This window comes from Hippichthys cyanospilos, chromosome 8 (genome assembly GCF_059441005.1).
Source record: "Hippichthys cyanospilos isolate Australia breed blue-spotted pipefish chromosome 8, RoL_Hcya_1.0, whole genome shotgun sequence".
NCBI lineage: Eukaryota > Metazoa > Chordata > Actinopteri > Syngnathiformes > Syngnathidae > Hippichthys > Hippichthys cyanospilos.
The window spans coordinates 16,857,806-16,877,945 of NC_142376.1; the positions used below are offsets into that span (position 1 = coordinate 16,857,806).

Genomic DNA, 20,140 nt, shown 5'->3' on the forward strand with positions numbered 1-20,140 from the left:
ACTTGACGATTGTCTCAAAGATCTATTCTATTGTTTCTATTCTATTAGTTCTATTATTTGATAAAGAACTTAACTTCCTGCTTATAGTATTCACAAGAAGACAAAAGTAGAGTTTGAGTGTTAAAAAGAACACAACAAACACAAAAGGGTGGACCTTTATTTATTCAAGCTGTATTTGGTGCAGTTTTGCAAACACTGGGCTATTATTGCCTCCACACACAAACCACATGCACACAGTGTGACAAATAACACTGGTTTCTTGCAGGTGTTAGGCTGTCTCTCTAAGAGAGCATTAATTTGCAGCAGGAGTCCATGTAAGGTGCATTTTTCCCAGCTACAGTTGCAGATTTTTTTTTAAAACACCAACAGAAAGAAGATTATATAGTTGTTTTTGTTATGATATTTAATCTACAAAAAAAATAAAACAAAATAGCTTCTCATACATGTGCACAGTCAAGCGTAAGAGTACATTTGATAAATCAATCGTTGCTGCATGGCATGATGATAATTTGATAGAATAACACTTTTGCCACTTCATAACCAACACCAGATACACTTTGGGGTTAAACATTGCCACTAGTGTTATTTTGGTCAACAGCGCTATCTAGAGGTGAACATTTAGACTACAACAAAATTTAACCCTGTCCATGGTTCTGATTCTGAGCTTTAAAAGTACAGTACACCCTGACATTTATTACATTGAAAATAAACGACTTTCAACGTATGCCGTACAACAACAAAAATAACGTATTTCTGTATTTTAGGTTGACCTATTCACTAAATCACACAGATACTTTTCGTCTCTGGAATTTCTGCAATGAAAAATGAGAGGCAGGTAATGCTTTTTTTCAGCTCACTAAATGTCTTCAATTTTCAACAATGAGCCGCACACGATCTTTTTAACTGTCATGAAGCTTTTACTCAACAAGTCATTGAAGTATATTTTGCATATTTCTGTTCAGGAAAATAAAGCAGGATTATTAGCACAGTATATGATTTATTCAACTCAGTTGTTTTGTGGCGTTTCACTACCTTGGAACAATTCCTGACTACATAGCATTTTAGAAGAATGGAGGTGGCCCAAGACTTTTGCACGGCTACATGCTACTAGAAGCTCCATTTCAACTTGCACTGACACGTACGTATGGATGTTGCTGCAAATTCTTTCTAACAACAGGAATAGTACGCATAATCGTAAATTGCAGTACTGCAATACCACACCACTCCAAGATCCTGTGTGTCTACTTTCACACACGCTCAGTATGATTTCAAACAATAAATAGTGCCTTCTTGTGGACGTTATGAACAAAACTCATTTAGACCTACAAGAAAAACGATATAATAAGATTAAAATAAATCAACGAATACATTAACAACAACAACAACAATAACAATAACAATAATAATAATAATAATAATAATAATAATAATAATAATAATAATAATAATGTCAAGATTTTAATTCCATGACTGTGGGAAATTCTGCTGTGAATCTTATTGTTATAGCTGGATTTTTTTTTTTTATATATTTTAATGTTTCAGCTTCAGCTTCTTTCAATTCCAGCTACATTCAACACTAATCCATTGTGATGTGACGAGAGACATGTTACAGGCTTCTCTTTAGTGCATCACTTAAAAAAAAGTTAAATATTTTAAACTGACGGTTACAAGTGAGGTCCAGGTCATCAAAAATGCTTTGATTGTGTGCATACCAGGTCATGTGACCAGATGTGTTAGATGATTAAAAGATTAACCTACTTTTTTTCTTTACACAAATTGGGAATCATTAAAAGAAAACTGCCAATCCTACCTATAAGTCTTTGTGACCCCTCCCCTTTATTTCCCCTCCTTTCACCTGACTCCACATGAATATGTATGAATATTTATGAGCTCAGGATGGCCACGGGCCCTCTGTGGGTCTCTAGATAGCCGAGAGGGGTTCAGTTGGGTTGTTTTGTCTGGGGCTTCTTCCATCCCGACAAATCCCACAGAAAAGGACTTACAAGTTACCTTTCGAACCCACAGGGAATCATGGCTCAGGCCCCCGGCTATCGAGGGCCTCTCCTGTGGCTGCTCCTGCACTTTGTACTACTTTGCTCAGCTCAAGTAAGTCTTAATTGTGACCCACATTCCTCTCTTTGTTTCTCTCTATAGACTGCTCTGACAGAGGTGCAGATGAATTGTTCAGACATGAGTTCTTATGTTAGCTGTGACCAGTCAGATCTGTAATTCATGTATTATATTTTATGTCTAAAAATTTTATGATTAGAGTAACTAATATTTGTTCTGGAATTTGTCTTTTTGAAAGAATGTACAGCAACAGGAAAATACAGTGTAAATATCCGTCCCTTTGTCATCACACTCCTACATCACACAGGTTTTAACGTATGATTCATGGACACTCAAATGCATTCTTAAATTATACAGAATATGTAGGCTCCTTTAATATTCATATTGTGTGTGAGGGGGTCCCAAAATGATAAAATATAATATATTTGGAGTGAGTTAAGGATGTACTTGTCCCTAGTGTCACCATTTTGACTCAAACAAACTAATAAACAAAAAAATTACATGGCAGGAAAATTAATTTTGTATTTTAAGACTCCAAATGGTTTTGTGCTAATGCGTTTTTTTTTTGTACTCAGAGAGATCAAGGACCCCCAGGACCAGCAGGCGTACCAGGAATTGATGGCATTGATGTGAGTCCTTAAATGCAGTAATGTTTTTCTGTTTTCTTGTATGTGACTCAGTATTTTTATCATTCTTTTTAGGGTGATAGAGGATCAGATGGCCCAGATGGCCTTGCTGTAACTATACATTTTCATTTCATTTTGTTATACCTTTTACATTTTATTATTATTTTTATTATTTTTAACTGTAGGCCTAATTTCTAAACATTTGTGTGAAATTGTCACTTGCAGGGACCTGATGGAGAACCTGGTAGAGTTGGATCTTCTGGATTACCGGGAATTCCTGGAAATGATGTAAGTAGTCTATGTTTGTGTGCATGCTTTTCTGTAGACATATTTTAAGATTTGTTTTTCTGCCTTATTGGAATTTATGAGGTTATTTTCTATTAATATCACTTGGGACAGTGCATTTGCTGTATTGCTATTATTAGAGTGAACTATAAAATGGTTAACTGTATGCAAAAAAGTAGAACATTTTCAAACAAGAAAGGATGCGCTTTTAACAACTACTGTATATTGTCCACAATGGCATGAGTCTGATTATGCAAAAAACAAACGAACAAACAAAAAATCTAATTAACAGTATGTTGTGCAAAGATACTGGGCCATGATTTCATTGGTGTTTTTAGCAATATGTACGGTCAAGGCCAAAAATGTTGGCAGTTATTCAAAATGCATTTTTGCTGCATCTAGTCTTTATTACTGTACCCAGTCACTATAACAATGCAAATGCGACAATGCAAGCCACAATGAAATGCAAAATAATATTTTGTCTACAACTGTCATTATTTACTAGATGCAATTAAAAAGATGTATGTACGAGAGAACCTTTACGTATGAGACTACGCATTGTGAAATGTCCTTTTGAGAAAAACTCTGCCCGATGACATTGAATATGCTATATTACATAGTTCTAAATATACACACTATGAGGAAAAAAAAAACAATAACAACAACTATTGAACAGTAAGTTTGAAAACAAAAGCGCCTCTGTGATCTAGCTGCAGTCAGTATCTGCCACTGAGAATCCACAAAACGGTGTGGAATGATCCCTTGTTTGAAATGAGCCAAAGGAATGTTGCTCTCTGCCGTCTGCAGTCTGAGTGGTTTGCCCTCTTGGCCCACGGCTGACTCCTTCCTCCTCTAAACTTTCCTCCCCTGTGTATCTTTACCTTTGTTAGGGTTCGAGCGAAACTGGGGATTTAATTAATGCTCCAAACTGCACCGTATTATATAATGTAACAGCCGGTAGGAGGTGGTTAATCCCTTTATGACCAAGACTCCACCCACAAGGTGAAATTTATGATGATGTAACATTATAGTGATCTAATTTTGAATATGGAAATAGTGCCGGAGGAAAGGTATTGGCTCATTTAACAAGCACATGGCAACGTGAGCTAATCCTGACTGAATGTGCTCTCTGCAGGGTTTGACCGGCCCTATCGGAGAGCCCGGGCCTGATGGTCCCCGCGGACAGAAAGTAAGTGACTAATGAGCCCCTCACCTCAGAGAACGTCCGGGAAACGGTGCCAAGCTGCTGTCTGCTCTTTTGCCGTTCTTTGCATAAATTCCTCCTGACAAATGAGACCTAATCCTGAAAGTCCTCTGTGTAATCTCCGTGGGGAGGCGAAGCCCGGCATCGCTCCTCATTAGTACAAACATTGCTGGGTCAAGTGTGCCTTGGCTGGCCCACTCATGTGATAACTATTTAGGCTCACATAGATGGTTTGCTAAAACAACAACAAAAAACGAGTGTTTGGATAAATCCATTCAATTAAGATAGCTCTATTTGTTTCAAGGGTGAACCTGGAACAGTTGGACCTCGTGGAGTTGCTGTGAGTTAAAATCATCTCCAAATATATGTCTATCAAACTACACAAATCATTCATCACTATGTTTCTCCCCAGGGTGTCGGGTCAGATGGACCCCCTGTGAGTTACTTATTATACTGCATCCAAATTTATTAGTATTACTTGATTGTTTTTGCATGAAAACAAATTTCATCTCCATCTGGGTTGATTTTGAACAGGGGCCACCTGGGCCAGGAGGACTTCCGGGCCCACTGGGAAAAGCAGGACCACCTGTAAGTACAGAAAGTATTTTCATGAGTTAGACATACAGTTAAGTAATGCTGCTTTTAAACTATTTTGTAGTAATGAAACAGATGGCACAGAATTATATTATTGCACTGCAACGTAATGTAGTACCTCTCACAACAAATAATATATTAATTGTAATTGCATTTGAAGGGATTTCTCACAGTTTTGATGTAATGTTAGGGGAGAAGCAATAACGTGTAGGACTTTCCGCCGGATTTCCATTTTCTAGTAAATGTTTTTTTTTTTTTTTTACGTTAAACCAATTTGGTATTTGCTGTCAATTGAAAAAAAAAACACACAGCTGCTCAGGAAAGGACCAAATATGTCTCACCTGTCATTTGAATTTGGTCAACTTTCACAGGTTGAGCTGTTATTGGTCGTTACCTGAGCTCTGAGTAACTGTGATGTGTCATTTTCAGCTAACATTGAGTGGCAAATTGGCTACTCCCTGAGATGGATAAAAACTGGTGAATTTTGCTGCTTAAGTCATATTCCATAAATGCAATTTTAAAACTAGATGAGTGGGGCCAAATAGTATATATTATGGTCAAATAAATACTTGACTTCCTCATTTAAAACTCAAAACAGCAAATGTGACACACAAAAATTAAGGCAGACAGAAGCGCAATCAATATTAAATTAAATAATGTCATTAAATATTTAAAGTGCCACCGTGCAAAGGGTCAGATACAGTTGTAAATAGCATCTTTACACTATCAGTGCAATTGTTGATCATAGGGGCCGATGGGTGTGAGAGGGCCACAAGGACCTCGTGGACCAACAGGACCGAGGGTAAGTCACCACTTGAATATAAAGTGAAATTAATTGAGCTGAACTAATAGCTCTTAAATGAATAGTGTCTTGCAAGTATAAGACACATGTTGTCGTTTGTTGCAGGGGGCAGCTGGCATGCTGGGCAGCACCGATCTGGTACACTCAAAATGGAAATATTTATTTTTTTATGACTTGTTTTACGTTTATAACATTTGTCCTGTTGTTTAGTGTCCCAACTCTTGTCCACCCGGAACCTCTGGACATCCGGGCCTTCCAGGCATGAAGGTGCTTAAAAGAAAAGATAAAACAGACACGTTATTTTAAATCATTTTAGGTAGCTTTTGCATGTTTACACCTTTTATTTATTTTATTTTTACCAGGGCCACAAAGGTGTAAAAGGTGAAGCGGGGATTCCTGGCAAACAAGGGCACAAGGTACATATATGTGTATATATTACGAAAATATTCTATGCACAGTTCACCCAGGTAGATTGAGGTGCATAAACACAACATGTCATTCCTATCCAGATTAGGTCTGAACGTTAATCTTGCTCCCCGGTGTGAGGCAAGCATTTCTGTGCTACTCTTTGTCAGGAAGAGGCCAGCCACGCTCATGTAATGCCTCTGATAGCTCGCAACGCAGCCAGCGTGATTTATTTGAAATGATGTTCAAGCACCCTTTTCACCTGTAATGTGTTCATACACTATATAAATGGAAATGAGGTGGTCTCTCTGTGCGCAGGATATGATTCACCATCAGCCTCACAATGATGTTGTCTGTCACTGACGAAAGGGGAGCCATTTCAGGGAACTTTGCCTGTTTATGCACAACCACTTGCTGTTAATGAAATGACCGCGTGATAACTCAAGACATTTTCCATCTTGCTCAGGTCTAAAGTTCACAAAATTCTTCACTCAGTGTGTAAATGCTACATAAAAAGCTCGAGGCCTCTGTTGAGAAATTAATTTCCATTTATCATGCAAACAAAGGAAGATGATAACTTTGGCTGCGCACTCTTTCTGATTTGAATGCATTTTCCCCATAGACGAGCTGAATTGATCGTTCATCTGCACTGTGATGCAAAACATCTGCTGACTTGTTTCATGATGTTCACTCGTTTGTTGTTGTGCGCTGTTTCATTATCCGCCCTGTGTTGTTTACTTATTTCGATAGCCACTTCTATTACCTTTAATTAAAAGAACAAATTGCTTTTTTAATGACAGAAAATTCGGAATGCTTGAAAGCCCTGAATACTTTCTTGTGGATCTTGTGCAGAGTCAGCACACTATTTGTTTGTAATTAGACAACAAAGCATGACAACAAATGAGTTAAATCATCATCGTAACAAAAAATTAAACTCAAATTACCTTTCTTGTTTTCCCATTAACACAAGCCACAGTTTTGGACAACCAAGAGGCACCATTAGTGGTGTGACTTTTTTTTGTACTGCTGCTGATGTTATTTGTGCTGTTGTGTTTATTCCTAGGGGGAGGAAGGAGAGCAAGGGGGTCAAGGGGAGGTCGGTGCACAAGGACCAACGGTAAGATTGACTATTTATGTTGCTTTGAGTGTTTTTTGTGGTCACACTCGCTTTTATTTCACTAATCTGTTGTGTTTGTGTGTTGTTCCAGGGTGCTCAGGGCATCCGTGGAGCCACGGGAATGATGGGCACTAAGGGGGAGATGGTTGGTGTTTTGTTTTTTTTTCCCTGCAATATGTATCCATTCAAGTATTCAAGAAGTAATTTTTGTTGTTTTACAGGGGGCTCGAGGTCCTGATGGAGACCCAGGTCCTCAGGGTGTTGCTGGAGCAACTGTGAGTATTTTGAAGAGACAATATGAACACAGAGTGTACAGAGACAAATCTGTTCAGGGGTAAATCAATAAGAGCTTCTGCTCCCATAAAGTCTTACTTGGATGCTCTTGAGTGTGGAAAAGGAACCCTGATAAGAGAAATGTTTTCTGAACTTGTTCCTCAGTTTTGAGCTCCATATAGTAAAAGTCTCAATACTTATGTTTCAGGACCCAATATGCACACACATGACATAAACGACAAAATGAATGTATACTAGGGTGTATCGGTGGCGCAGTAGTTAGCACGTCTGCCTCAGAGTTCAGGGAAATTAGTTCAAATCCAAATCTACTGCCCGAAGCCAGCTGGGATAGGCAGCAGCAAGCCTGCGACCTTTGTGAGGACATGCGGCTCAAGAAAATAGGTGGATGAATGTACACTACAGCAGTAATTCACCGGGAATTTAATTAGTAACAAGCGGTTTAAAAAGATGTTTCACCACCTTCAAAGATGTTTCACCACTCAGTGAGCTGCATTAGTTCATGGAATGAGGCTTGATTAAGACTGTAAAATCTTAAGATGGTGCAGAAAACAAAAATATTTATGCTGCAATTGGAAGCATAATACAACAACAAATTGTATCATTCTTTGATGCCTCATAGAAAGGCCTTTATTTATCAATAAGTTGTTTGATTTCCCACACCAATTTAAGCTGATGCAGTCCTGATCACAATGGGACCAAAATTCGGTCTGAAATTTTTTCATGTCGGTCGCCACGAGCGAGTGGTGGATTGTTGCCGATAACGGCCACCTCGAGGCAAAATGTATTTGGATCGGGGCTTGTCTGTGTGTGTGTGTGTGTGTTGGGGATTGACTGGCTCCAAGCCCACCGGCCGTTTGTGAAAATCCTTACGTTTTTCCTAACACATTGACCTGGATGAATTAATTATATCCACTTGCAAAAATACTAGTAATATTATGGTAAAACAATGCTGTATTGTCTCTGACTTGTAATATGTTACCCTATTACCGTACCGTACTTTCTCCTATGGAATTTAAGATTGAAATGGATACAATATTGTAATATTACCAAAAGTGAAGGACACATAACTGCATCAAAAGTGGCAAGTGTGAGTGGCAAGTACTGTATTTGCCTTTCATTTTGTATTGTGTTTCACCCAACACTTGACATCAGAATATGATTTCAGGGTGATCAAGGCCAACGAGGGGTAATGGGTGAGCCTGGGCCTAAAGGTGAACAGGTTGGTTGGTACATCGTCACTGACCTTACAGTCTGTAAATAATGTTTGTTTGAACAATCTGACAGAAGGTTTTGTTGTTCAGGGTTTACAAGGTCCAAGAGGCATCACAGGTCTGCCAGGTCCCAAAGGAGATGCCGTGAGTATGATTAGTTTGTAAAACAGGCTGACAAATGTTCCATTTCTTTTGTCTTATTTTATTATTGCCACTAGGGTTTACCAGGCGTGGATGGCCGTGAGGGCATTCCAGGCATGCCGGGAGCAAAGGTATCACTTCTACTGTCGTATATTATCATTGAAAAGCACGTGGTACAATCGGATCTTCCTCACCGTTTGTTTTCCCTCCAGGGAGGAATTGGAAAGCCCGGACTTCCCGGGGAGGTTGGCCCCCAGGGACTCCCTGTAAGTTTGACTATCAAATTAAGTACAGCATACAGAGGTTTGAAATGACAAATTCTACACGTAATACTTCTGTTGCATTATATCTCTTATGATCTTAGCCATCGAAAAGAAACACACGATTAAACAGACACACACATACGCTAGGAGACACTACTGTAATTACATTCTCTTGGGCACAAGTGTGCAAGCGGCGCTTTCCCGCCCTCTAATGTGTGAGGAGCCTAATGAAAGACACTAATGGGACTCAACTCAACTGTGACAGTGTTTAGCCAAGATTGTGTCTGTGTTAAAGTCGTCACCTGAATTAAACTTTGAGGGCGCTGCGATCAAGATATTTGTAAGCTGCTTATTTGGGCCAAAAGCTCAGGCAAATATTATTTAATCCTTCAGAGTGATTTTACTTTTAAAGATGTTTTTTTTTTCTCATCTTATTTTGTGTTGTAGGGTTTGCCTGGCTCACCCGGACCAAAAGGACAGAGTGGCTCAAAGGTGGAGGATTTAATAACTAAATACGAGATGTTGTTTCTTGCATTCATATATTAAATGAAAACGATCACAATTGGACTGCTTTTTGTGCTTTAGGGAGATGCTGGTCAAACAGGCTTTCCTGGAACAATGGGTTCAGCCGGAAAAATGGTATAGCACACCAAGTTATTATCCATAAGACTAAAATTATATTAAACTGACAGAAAGAAAACACAAAACAACCCTGACCTTTTTCTAAAGGGCGAGCGCGGGGAACAAGGCGAGGTTGGAATCGCTGGACCCGTCGGTGAACCCGTGCGTATTCAGCCTGGTTTCATTTTAATTGTTAAAATCAAATTAAAAGTCCAAGGACCTTCTTCGTTTTTGTTAATCATACGCTACGCTTGCAGGGAGACTTAGGAGAACAAGGTCCAATGGGTCCAGTTGGCAAGCCTGGGTCCAGGGTAAGATATTCACTAATCAGCAAATATTTATTTCATTATATTTCATCATATCCTTCTATTGAAAACATTTAGAAGCTACTGAGCACACTTCATGTAATTATTTTTTTCTAAACACAGTGAGATGCTAGTGACATATATCAGGGCATAATTGAACTAGTTGATGGGACCAAGTTCGCATATTCAACACATTACAATGTAGATGTTGCTGTTTTGAAACAAATAATGCCTGAGGAGCTTTCTTCCTGACTGTTATTTCCAGTAGACTCTGGTATAATCAAGTGGATCTCACTTGAGGTCTACTTTCACAGTGAGGGGAGAACAAGCTGAAAGGGGCCACTGTTCTCCTGACATTCCTCACACTGCCACAGAGATCAAATAGAAGACAAACTGAAGATTGGCTGCCATGAAAAAACCAAAACATATCTTTTAAATGTGTTTATGGGTTTGTGATAGGGGCCCAAAGGTGACCCTGGTCTCCCTGGGCTTCCGGGTGCTCCTGGTGTTCCTGGAGTTAAAGGAGAAAGGGTAAGGAAATCACCGTCGACCATCTTGGAAAGACAATTATGTGGATGACTATTACTCAGCATAGAACTCTCTGTGCTGAGTTTTAATGCACACACACGCACACGCACACACCTGCAGCAAAGCTCATTTGTCTTGTTGATTACAGGGCGAGCGGGGAGAAGCAGGGCCCAAGGGAGACCAGGTATGATATCCTCATATGAAATGATTATTTCATGTATGAGGTATAATGATACTTAACCTAAAAACTGATTACATATTTTTTCAGGGTCCACAAGGTGATGAAGGCAACCCTGGAGAGAGAGGAGATAACGTAAGTTCCTATGCAAATAACACTTGCTTTTGACTGGTAAATCTCAAGAAAATATGATGTACAATGCTTCTATATTTGTTGATAAATCCTTTGTTTTGAAGGGTGAACCTGGAGAAGGTGGAGCTAAGGGAGAGGTGTGTCCTTTTTTTTTCATTGCTATCTATTTTTTTTAACATGCTAACAATCGTTTAATTCAATGTCATGGCTTTGCATTAAAAGACTGGAAATCCCGGCGAGCCTGGCAGGAGAGGTCCCGAGGGAACTCGAGGCCAGCCCGGAATCGAGGGTCCACCTGGCACACCTGGACCGCGAGGCATGCAGGGAAACAGAGGTCCACCTGGAGCCAGAGGAACGCAAGGTCCTGCGGTAGGTACAGTACACGCTCGCTAAAATGTATTTACTAGACTTATGCCGATTGTGATCACCCAATTTTTGCCACTTTATGCAAGATCAGCAGAGTATCTGGAGAAAACTCACACAGTCTTGGGGAGAACATGCAAACTCTACACAGGAAGGCTAGGGCGTTACTTTTACAAAGCACATTGAGTTACCTTGGGACCCATGGATAACTAATTAAAGTTTGAACTAAGTGCTAAAATGCACAATAAATAGGATATTGCAAGCACTCACACGAGACAGACTTTAGCATATCATCATCTTTGTGACCCAGTGACGCCGATCAATAGTTGACCAGTATCTTAGGGAGTCGTGACGCCGACCAATTAGCAGACCAGCATTGCAGTGACGTAAGCGGTGATGCGGGTGGTGACGTACGTATGAGCGCGGTCATGCACACACACTGACTGGCATGTTTGAGAAGTTTTTGTTTTTTGTGTCGTAAGGCAAAAAAAATGGCGTGAAAAGGGGACAAATAAACGTCGCGGTCCACGTCGTAAGGTGAAAAAAACATAAGGCAGGGATGTCGTAAACCGGGGGCCCACTGGGGGCTGAAGTATTTTGGTGTCTCAAAAATCACTCGGCTACTGTTTGTGTTACAGGGTAAAGAACCCAGTGACCAGCACATCAAGCAGGTGTGCATGCGAGTCATGCAAGGTGACCACCTCTTTCTCATCCCCTTGTGCCTTGTTTATGACTTAAATCCCGGCCACAATGCTTGCTTAACACTAGCTCACATAGTGAAGAGTTGGCCTTCCGCACTCTCATTGATCAGGACGCTTGCTCAATACCACAGGGTTCACACACAGGAAAGAGAAGGGCTCATAAGCAAAACATGAAATAAGCTTCAGTCTTTGTTTATTTGATGGATGAAAGATCTCCTTGTTCGCCTCGAAAGAAATGCTCCAGTGGAAGACACAACCTCTGTTCTCTTTATTCTTTTGCTCTTGTGTCTTCCAAACTCATCTCCTAGAGTCATTACTTTTTTATAGCCAAGCTGCTGAAAAATTAATTACACCTCCAGCAGACCTCCACTCCTCCGCTCAGAGCAAAGAGAGTCAGTGTCAGGGAAAGCAATGTTTAAAAGGAACAGTCAGGCTGCATGCACTGCATGGATTTCCAGCAAAACCCAGGGAAGTGCATGATACCAGGCAGCAAAGAATCACAGGAGATTAATATTGGATCATTTGCACCGTGAACATACATTTTCTCTGGCTCATTGCTGGATTAAAAAGTAGAGTCTCTTCGATGTTAAATTTACTGAGGATTTTGTTGAAAGACAGGAGAAGTTCGAAGGATTTTCATGACGTTACTTCCAGCTTCTCTCTAAAGCGAACTCACAATAGCATCCAGAACATCTCCATGAGGCTTACTGCCGACAGAACACTGGTGTGTCATGAACTTGAAGGTTTAATTCTCCTATAATTAAATTTTGACTCCAACAGAACAACTGGCCCAGTTGGCTGCTAGTTTGAGAAGACCGGAGTCTGGTGCAGTCGGCTTACCTGGTAAACCTGGACCCCCGGGCCCTCCTGGTGCTCCCGGAGACAATGGCCTCCCAGGACAGGCTGGGGGGAGAGGGCTTCCTGGTCTCAAAGGGCCACCAGGACAACTTGGAGCAAAAGGACACAAAGGTAACTGCAGCACAAACATCTACCAAGATTAAGCAATCAAGCCGTATAGCAGCATACAAACAAAGCATCCTTAATTAGGGGGAAAAAAAACTCCATTGTGACTTGAACAGCAAAAAGAGTCATTAATGATAAGCTACAAATAATGATAAAAAACAAACATTTTTGTGCCTTCTTGCTATTTCTTTATCCATGTGCATCCTATAGTTAGCACAATACTTCCTAGTGAAATCAATATTATGTTAAACACCAAGACCATGTGGAAATAATTTCGTATAGGCAGACTTAATGGACAGCATGATATTCGTGGGTTTTGGGAAATATTCCTGCTGCGAATAGAAAAGAAAAAAAAAGTACTGGAATTTACATACCCTCAAGCAGTTGATGATTGCCTATAGATGCTGGAATGTAGAGGCAAAGCATTACTGTTCTATTATATAGGTTGATGGCCTGTTTAAAACAAACTTCTCCCTCCAGATCAATCTACTTCCATGAATTAAAAAAAAAAAAAAAGCAAAGAAGTGAAAAAACTTAAATCAAATCGATGCTTTCTATTTCAATGCTGACAAGCACTTTTGCATCATCGTATGATGTTTGTCGCGTGCAGGTGAAATGGGCGACAGAGGCTCCCGTGGGCCCACGGTGCGGGGAGCCAAAGGTCAGCAAGGACCTCCTGGACTCCCTGGTGAGTGAGCATTAGATTTTCACACCTCTAAATATTACAGGCTATGTCAAGGCAAACAAAAGAACGACGTATGCACTTTCAGGCGAGGCTGGCAAACCTGGTTACGGTCAGGACGGCCGCGATGGCCAGAGGGGACCTCCTGGACTTCCCGGACAGCCCGGTGTACCTGGGCCGCCTGGTGCAGCTGGTCCTAACGGCTATTGCGACCCGTCCTCTTGTAACCTTTCACCGGGCGCTCAGCCGGAAGTGAAGGGACCTGCAAGGAACTAAAATCCACTCTGGGAGAGACAAAGACTATTGGATTAGAACGTGTTTCATCTCAGGGGTTTGTGGTGCCTTCCCTCCATTAACCTCTAGTCTTGTCTTGACAAGCTCTGCCACATGGCTCCCACCATAAAATCACACAATTTTTATGTGTTGCCAAAATCTACTTTTTTTTTTTACCTGGATAGATGTTTTTATATTCCCAGCAAGGTGTTCTGATTGTTTATCCCACTTGCCCTCTTTTTCCCCTCATCCTCCAATAATAAGAAGACAAATAAAAACAATTTCTTAGCAAAACATGTCAACAATCACCCCAAATAAATCCAGATCAGGAAATGCCTTTTTGTGTTTTATGTGGTAATTTATCAAAGGCAACCCCCCTTTTTTTAGATGATCGTCCACATGTCAGAAAGTCTTTGCAAGTGCAGATAAAAAGGACAGAGTGTCACATTGACTTCAGTGTATGTTGTAAATCTGTAAAAAAAATGTTTGAGTTGTGGCAAAATATATTTCCTACAGAACAAACTGATGTGAAATGTTGCCTCATTGTACAGGATGACGATTATATTTTAATTATGATGAGCGACATGGTCATAAATGTAACAAATAAAAAAACAACAACTACACATTACTGTGTTTTTTTTATTCCATATTTTTCGTTTTGGTTATTGTAAATTCAAGTTATATACTGTAACTTAGTGTATAAAGCTTTATGAGATATATACTTTTCAAGAAAAACAGCTGAATGCCACACAAAAGAACTAATAATCTTTATTGCACACAGGTAAGGCAGATGTAAGTTCAGATAAAGAAAATGCTGCAAAGCAACATGTGAAAGAGAACTTCTGCTCATGGTAACCCCATTCAAATGAAACCCACAAGATTTCCTGTGAAAACATCAACAATTTACCTTCCAAAATAACAAACCACGTTTCGAACAGAGTGAGGTAGATATTCAAACAAACAAGAACGAGGACAAAAGAAGACCCATTACAAGACCATCTTACTCAATGAAGTTTTGTGAGAGCAGCAGGCAGACATTTTTTTTAACTAAGAGCGCATGCTGCGAAGCTGATCCAAATGCCCTCCCTATAAATTTATTCACAAGATTACATGACATATGTGGTTGCAGAATAACCTGGGGGTGGAAAAAAAAAGGAAGCTTTGACAAGATAAGCAGTCGATTGGAAAAATGTCATTGTATAAATAAATGATACAATAACGAATAGGACTACACGCCTTTGTATTTGCGCTCCATTTACAGTTAAACAGATTTGCTGTAAAATGCTGGTGAAGTGAGCTGTGACGTCGGAAGCTACTTTTCAGCTCTCCCTCGTTATCGCAGCCAAATTGATGTTACATTAATATTAAGTGTATACTGTACACACGAGAAGCTCTCATCAGCACAACCGAGGAAACACAAGAAATTCAGATTACTTTTCGGGCTATCACAATTCGATCAAGGTCAGCTTTATTTTCTCAGAGGGGAGCCCATTAAGCGGAACATGATAAAAAAAAAAAAAAAAAAAAAGCCACAAGCCAATAGAGAGCAAGCATATTGCCCAAAGTTCTTCTCTTACATTGACATTTACACTCTCGGCCAGCAGGGGGCTCTTTAGACTCATAAATGAAGGCTTTCAAGACCCACTTGCATTATACAAGCCATCAGATGACCAAACAAGCATGCTTTAAGAACACAAAACACATTTTTGAGTAGAACGTAATGCTCCTCAATGTGCAAGTAAGAAGAAGAAAATGATAAAAAAATGCGAATGGGGAGGAGAGCTGGTTAGAAAATTAGTCACAATGCTTGTATAATATCAAATACAGCAGGACTTGTTATAAATTAAAACATGAGTTCAACTTTCATTACAACAGCACCAAATAATAATAGTAATAATAATAAAAAATAATAATGGAAGCGTAAACCATATTTCCTCAAGGAGTGTCCTCAACTCCAAGCCCCGCAGAAAGAAAAAAAATGAATGGTGCATGGCGAAACTGTGTGGCTAAGGTAACCTTTACTTGAAGCCATTACGTATATGAAGAAATCCAGTAATATAGACAACAGACTGATTGACATTATCATTACATTTAATTCTACATCATAAATTCAATATAATAATATAATTTAAATTCAAACTAATTAAGAAATGAGCAAATAAAAACATCATCATCTTCCAGTCTTAAGGCGATTAAATAAAAAAACAATCTGAATATTAGTGTCAACGTCGAGTAAGGATGTGAGTATAATTCACAAACCAATTTCGTGCAGCGTTCCGATTACTTTGGAGCCATCGAAAAGCAAAAATATACAAATAGGGCATAGGAATCATCATCCGCAAAAACACTTTGTAAACACAACACTTTAAATCAACTAAGGCGCCACAAAGCAGCAACCTTAATCGTGTACGACTGAGAACCTTAACACGTCGTTAAAATGATAACTTGCTTGTGTAATTACATCATCAGGTCCCATTACAAGCCTCATTAGCCAGAAACAAAATGCGCATGCAAAAAGACTCATCACTATCCTAACATACAACTGAGAGCATTTACACATCAAGTCAAGAAAAACATTAAAGTGTATGAAGGAGCTCTAGGGACACTGTGGAAAAAATGAAGTAAAATTACAACAATAATTCAGTGAAATCAAGTGTTAAATTTACACAAATAAAGTTTTGATGTTTACAAAACTTAACAAAAATGCTATTTATTACGAGAAAAGGTCACAGCATGATGATAACATACCGGTATTATGTGAATGAGGACATATACTGTATTATTCAGACCACAAACTGCACCAGATAAGGCAATATTTATATACGGCATCCATACCATATTTGCTAAATATGCATACATACCATATTTTTCGGACCGTGGGGTGAAAGTAAATGGGATTAAATTTGAACTGAAGATGATGACTAACTAAAACATTGACATCCATACATGAGACACACCTGACCTTAAGGTGGATTGTCAATTTTTGAAAAGACTGAAAGACTTTGAATATGCCTTACAGTTCAAAAAATGCGGTATCATAATAGTGCTTTTGCGGTAGTCAAATTATCATTGGGCCATTTTACGAGAACAAAGCTATGAAACGGGAAAAGCCGTCATGTATAAGAAAAATAGAATAACCATATGGAATGAATTACTCATTTTTCTCGTGATGAAGTTGCAACATAGCGTAACTGTGTACTTGTCTTAAAATTAGAAGCGAATAAAGTCATCACATGACCATTAAGCTGTGAAAGAAAAAAATATTGCTGCCAAATTTTAATATAATGAAAAAAGAACAAGTATTTCATGAGAAATTTTCAGGCAATAATATGAATATTTAAAAGACAAGAAATAGGGCTTTATATTTACATATCAAAATTCATCATCATTCCTTGTACCTTTATGATTGTGATAGCTTGTATTTTTTGTTTAAATGTTTTTTTATATTTATTTTTTTATTTTGAGTCTGGGTTCCCTAAAACTCCTTTATGAGGTGAGATTGTATCATCCTTATAAAATATTTAAACAATGTTTAAAGAAGGGAACATTAGGTTAACATGTATCAATTTTCTCTCAATGTGGTTTTCCCCATTTTTTGTACAGCCGTTGCCATGGCAAAGCTAATTAAAGACTGAGCTTGTCCCAGTAAATGGGAAGACATATTATTTTTTTAAATGATTATCATGCATGATGCAAATCACTTTATAGTAAACCCAAGATACCCACACATACATAAAAATGGGTTCATCCACAATCAAGGAAAAAAAAAGCTCTTTTAATACATTCCTTAAGATCTTGCCGCAAAAATAAATAATTCTATATCAGACACAGTGGATGCACTTTGGTTAAATATAAGGCGCTGGATTAGTTTTCAATGAGTTTTTTCTTTACATTTTAGATGTTTGCTCGCTCTCTCAAACACACTTCTATTATCAGACTATTATTTAAATGTTAGGTCACCCGCAGGCTCTGCAGTAGTCTGATAAAACGTTCCACGAGGCGACGGCTCAACAAGAAGACCACCGCGTAAAGTCGACAGAATAAAGAGCTCCGATTCCCTCAGAGGCAAACATGAAACAAATATTCAGCTAATCTCATTCTTCTTCGTCTTTCGAAACCCATGCGCGCACAAACACACGCATGGTGCACCTTCTGCTAGCACGACGGCTTATCTGAATGAGAACAGAAGGGCGCAAGGCGTGTCAATTAAGAAGGCAAACAAATAATTGCGATCATGTTATTCCGACGGGGCTGAAAGTGACTAAACAAAGTCATTTCACAGCCTTGAGAGACATAATGAGGGTTGACAAGGAATGCATTACTTCACAGCAGGGAAGAGGGGCGGGTAAAAACAAGACCTAACCCAAAAGTACAGCTTTGCAAAAAAAAAAAAAAAAGAGATTGCATTCAAAACAAGCCCGTTAGCAAAGTCACAAAAAGGCCCCTGCTGTATCCAAGGTTTGGTTGGACGGACCCGATCACGCTGTCCCTCCTTTCCTGCTGCGGACAGCATCTGGCTGCACCGCTGAGCTCGGAGCGGGATTGCTGAAGGCTGCGCTGGGCTCAAATGAATGACAGTCGCTGGGGTCGCATGTCCCTGCAGGTCCACGGGGCCCGGGAGAGCCAGGCGGACCCTGAGAAGTTGCCCCGGGAAGGCCTTGACAACGGCAAAGAAAACAAACAAAAAAAAAACACTAACTAGTCCATTTGAGCCTGGTTAATTATTAGGGCTCCCATACAGAACACATTAGGGTAAGCTCATGCTTCTCAGCTGGCTGCCACACTGGGTAGAAATAAGATTATCATCGATAAAAAAATGTATGCCTGTAACTAAAACTGTAACATAAACATAAACGTGAACTACTTTTTACAGCTTCTATACAGGTTACATGTTTGTCTAAATCAGAAAAAAATAACCAAAAAGCCTGATTAAAAAAAAATAAGACGCTAATCATCATTTTCAATAACACTTCACACGGCACAATAAAAAGCCTTTTGTCAGGGCTCATCAGCACCCCGCCGGCATAGCCTCGTGTCACCCCGGGGGGGGGGCACCCCATTATTGGAGAAGGACTGAGTTAAGGATAAAAAGTATCAGTCTGTAGACAGATACAGTGCAGCTCTATTTCCATTCCATCATGGTTAGCTATTATGAAAAGCCACGCTTCTGCTCTATTATCTTTATTTTCCATTTGTCTAAACGCAAGCAACAGTCACGACAGGATAAACATTTCAACACCCGTAAGAAACACACATCCGCACATCCCAGGTAACTAAGCAACACGGTGCCGTGGCAATGTAATCCATGCACCTCTTGGTATTTTGTAATACATACAGTAACCTACATAGACCAGACACACACAGAAGGTCTGGTTCCAGCTTCTCTCTCTTACAGAGCATGGCTCAGTGTAAGCCTTCAATTATGGCATCCATCTCATAAGCAGGCAGCAGACATCACGGCGACTTAGCACAATATGAAAATCGCACATCTTGCCATGCCCCCCACACCCCGCCACCACCAAAAACACAACTTGGCCTTTTCATCACCCTCACTATCCATCTCCTGCCTAACAGCTTGCACCAAACTGTCTGCAGCTCTGCGCTTGTTATCCTGTCACAATTCGCGCAAATGTGTGCCCGAATCAGGCAGACAGTGTAGGCGGCAACTAGCACGGCTGATTTAAACCTGAAATGTGGTTATTGTAAAAGCACCATGAGGACATCTTGAGGCACTTCACACTATTTGCACATACAATGGAAAGCCCCTGAGGTCATACAATTTATAATTCAAACACTACACCTGGGAAAAATATGCCTCCACACTACTGCATTATGTCATGTCAAAACACAGCATAGCTAGTGAGACCTCTTCTTACTGGGACTCTAGTTTGAAAGACCCCATGTGCACATGTGATAAAATTCTTACAAGAATGCCAAGTGGTAGTTGAACAACTATAGCGTTTTCTTAAAGCTGAGTCAACTTCAACAAATCGATGACATCATTGATGTTTTTTCAGTCATGCCATGCTCTTTTCAGCTGCCTCCCTCTTGACGTGTTCGATGCCGGCGAGCCACGAAAGATTCATCAATTTGACCGCTTATACGAGGCTCGCAGCCGTTGGAGACTATTCCAGCAGCACAAAGAACTGGGCCAAAAACAGGTGTTTTACTATCATCAAAATGCAAATCAATACACCGCTCTCACTAACATGCGTTCCTCCTATCGAATGAGTCTCCTTGGGAACCCAGTATTTATAATTCTGAGTGAATTATTTACTACTGACGTTGATTGTCCGGCTATGTGCTCTCAAACACACTTTTTGGCCACTTCAGCATTCTCTGCATTTAAAACGTTGTCACTAATAAATGAAACATTGCTGTT

At 39.7% G+C, this 20,140-nt stretch overlaps 2 protein-coding genes across 2 annotated transcripts in view; one reads left to right on the forward strand and one right to left on the reverse strand.

Annotated features, from left to right (window-relative positions):
- Positions 1-1,909: 1,909 nt before the first annotated feature.
- col9a1b (collagen, type IX, alpha 1b) lies at positions 1,910-14,381 on the forward strand. Its single transcript, XM_088421570.1, has 32 exons — positions 1,910-2,106; positions 2,646-2,699; positions 2,772-2,807; positions 2,922-2,984; positions 4,117-4,170; positions 4,490-4,525; positions 4,598-4,621; positions 4,720-4,773; positions 5,528-5,581; positions 5,687-5,719; positions 5,792-5,848; positions 5,944-5,997; positions 7,050-7,103; positions 7,195-7,248; positions 7,325-7,378; positions 8,563-8,616; positions 8,699-8,752; positions 8,827-8,880; positions 8,962-9,015; positions 9,460-9,504; positions 9,598-9,651; positions 9,742-9,795; positions 9,891-9,944; positions 10,398-10,469; positions 10,615-10,650; positions 10,735-10,779; positions 10,881-10,913; positions 10,999-11,145; positions 11,778-11,832; positions 12,621-12,809; positions 13,414-13,491; positions 13,574-14,381. The coding sequence occupies exons 1-32, from the start codon at positions 2,032-2,034 to the stop codon at positions 13,759-13,761; spliced, it is 2,022 nt and encodes a 673-aa protein (XP_088277696.1). The 5' UTR covers positions 1,910-2,031; the 3' UTR covers positions 13,762-14,381.
- A 120-nt stretch (positions 14,382-14,501) lies between these two features.
- col19a1 (collagen, type XIX, alpha 1) overlaps positions 14,502-20,140 on the reverse strand; it is a 138,486-nt gene continuing 132,847 nt past the window's right edge. Inside the window, exon 52 of the mRNA XM_088421108.1 lies at positions 14,502-18,415. Within this exon, the coding sequence (XP_088277234.1) occupies positions 18,237-18,415 (179 nt within the window). The 3' untranslated portion in view covers positions 14,502-18,236. The remainder of the gene's footprint in view (positions 18,416-20,140) is intronic.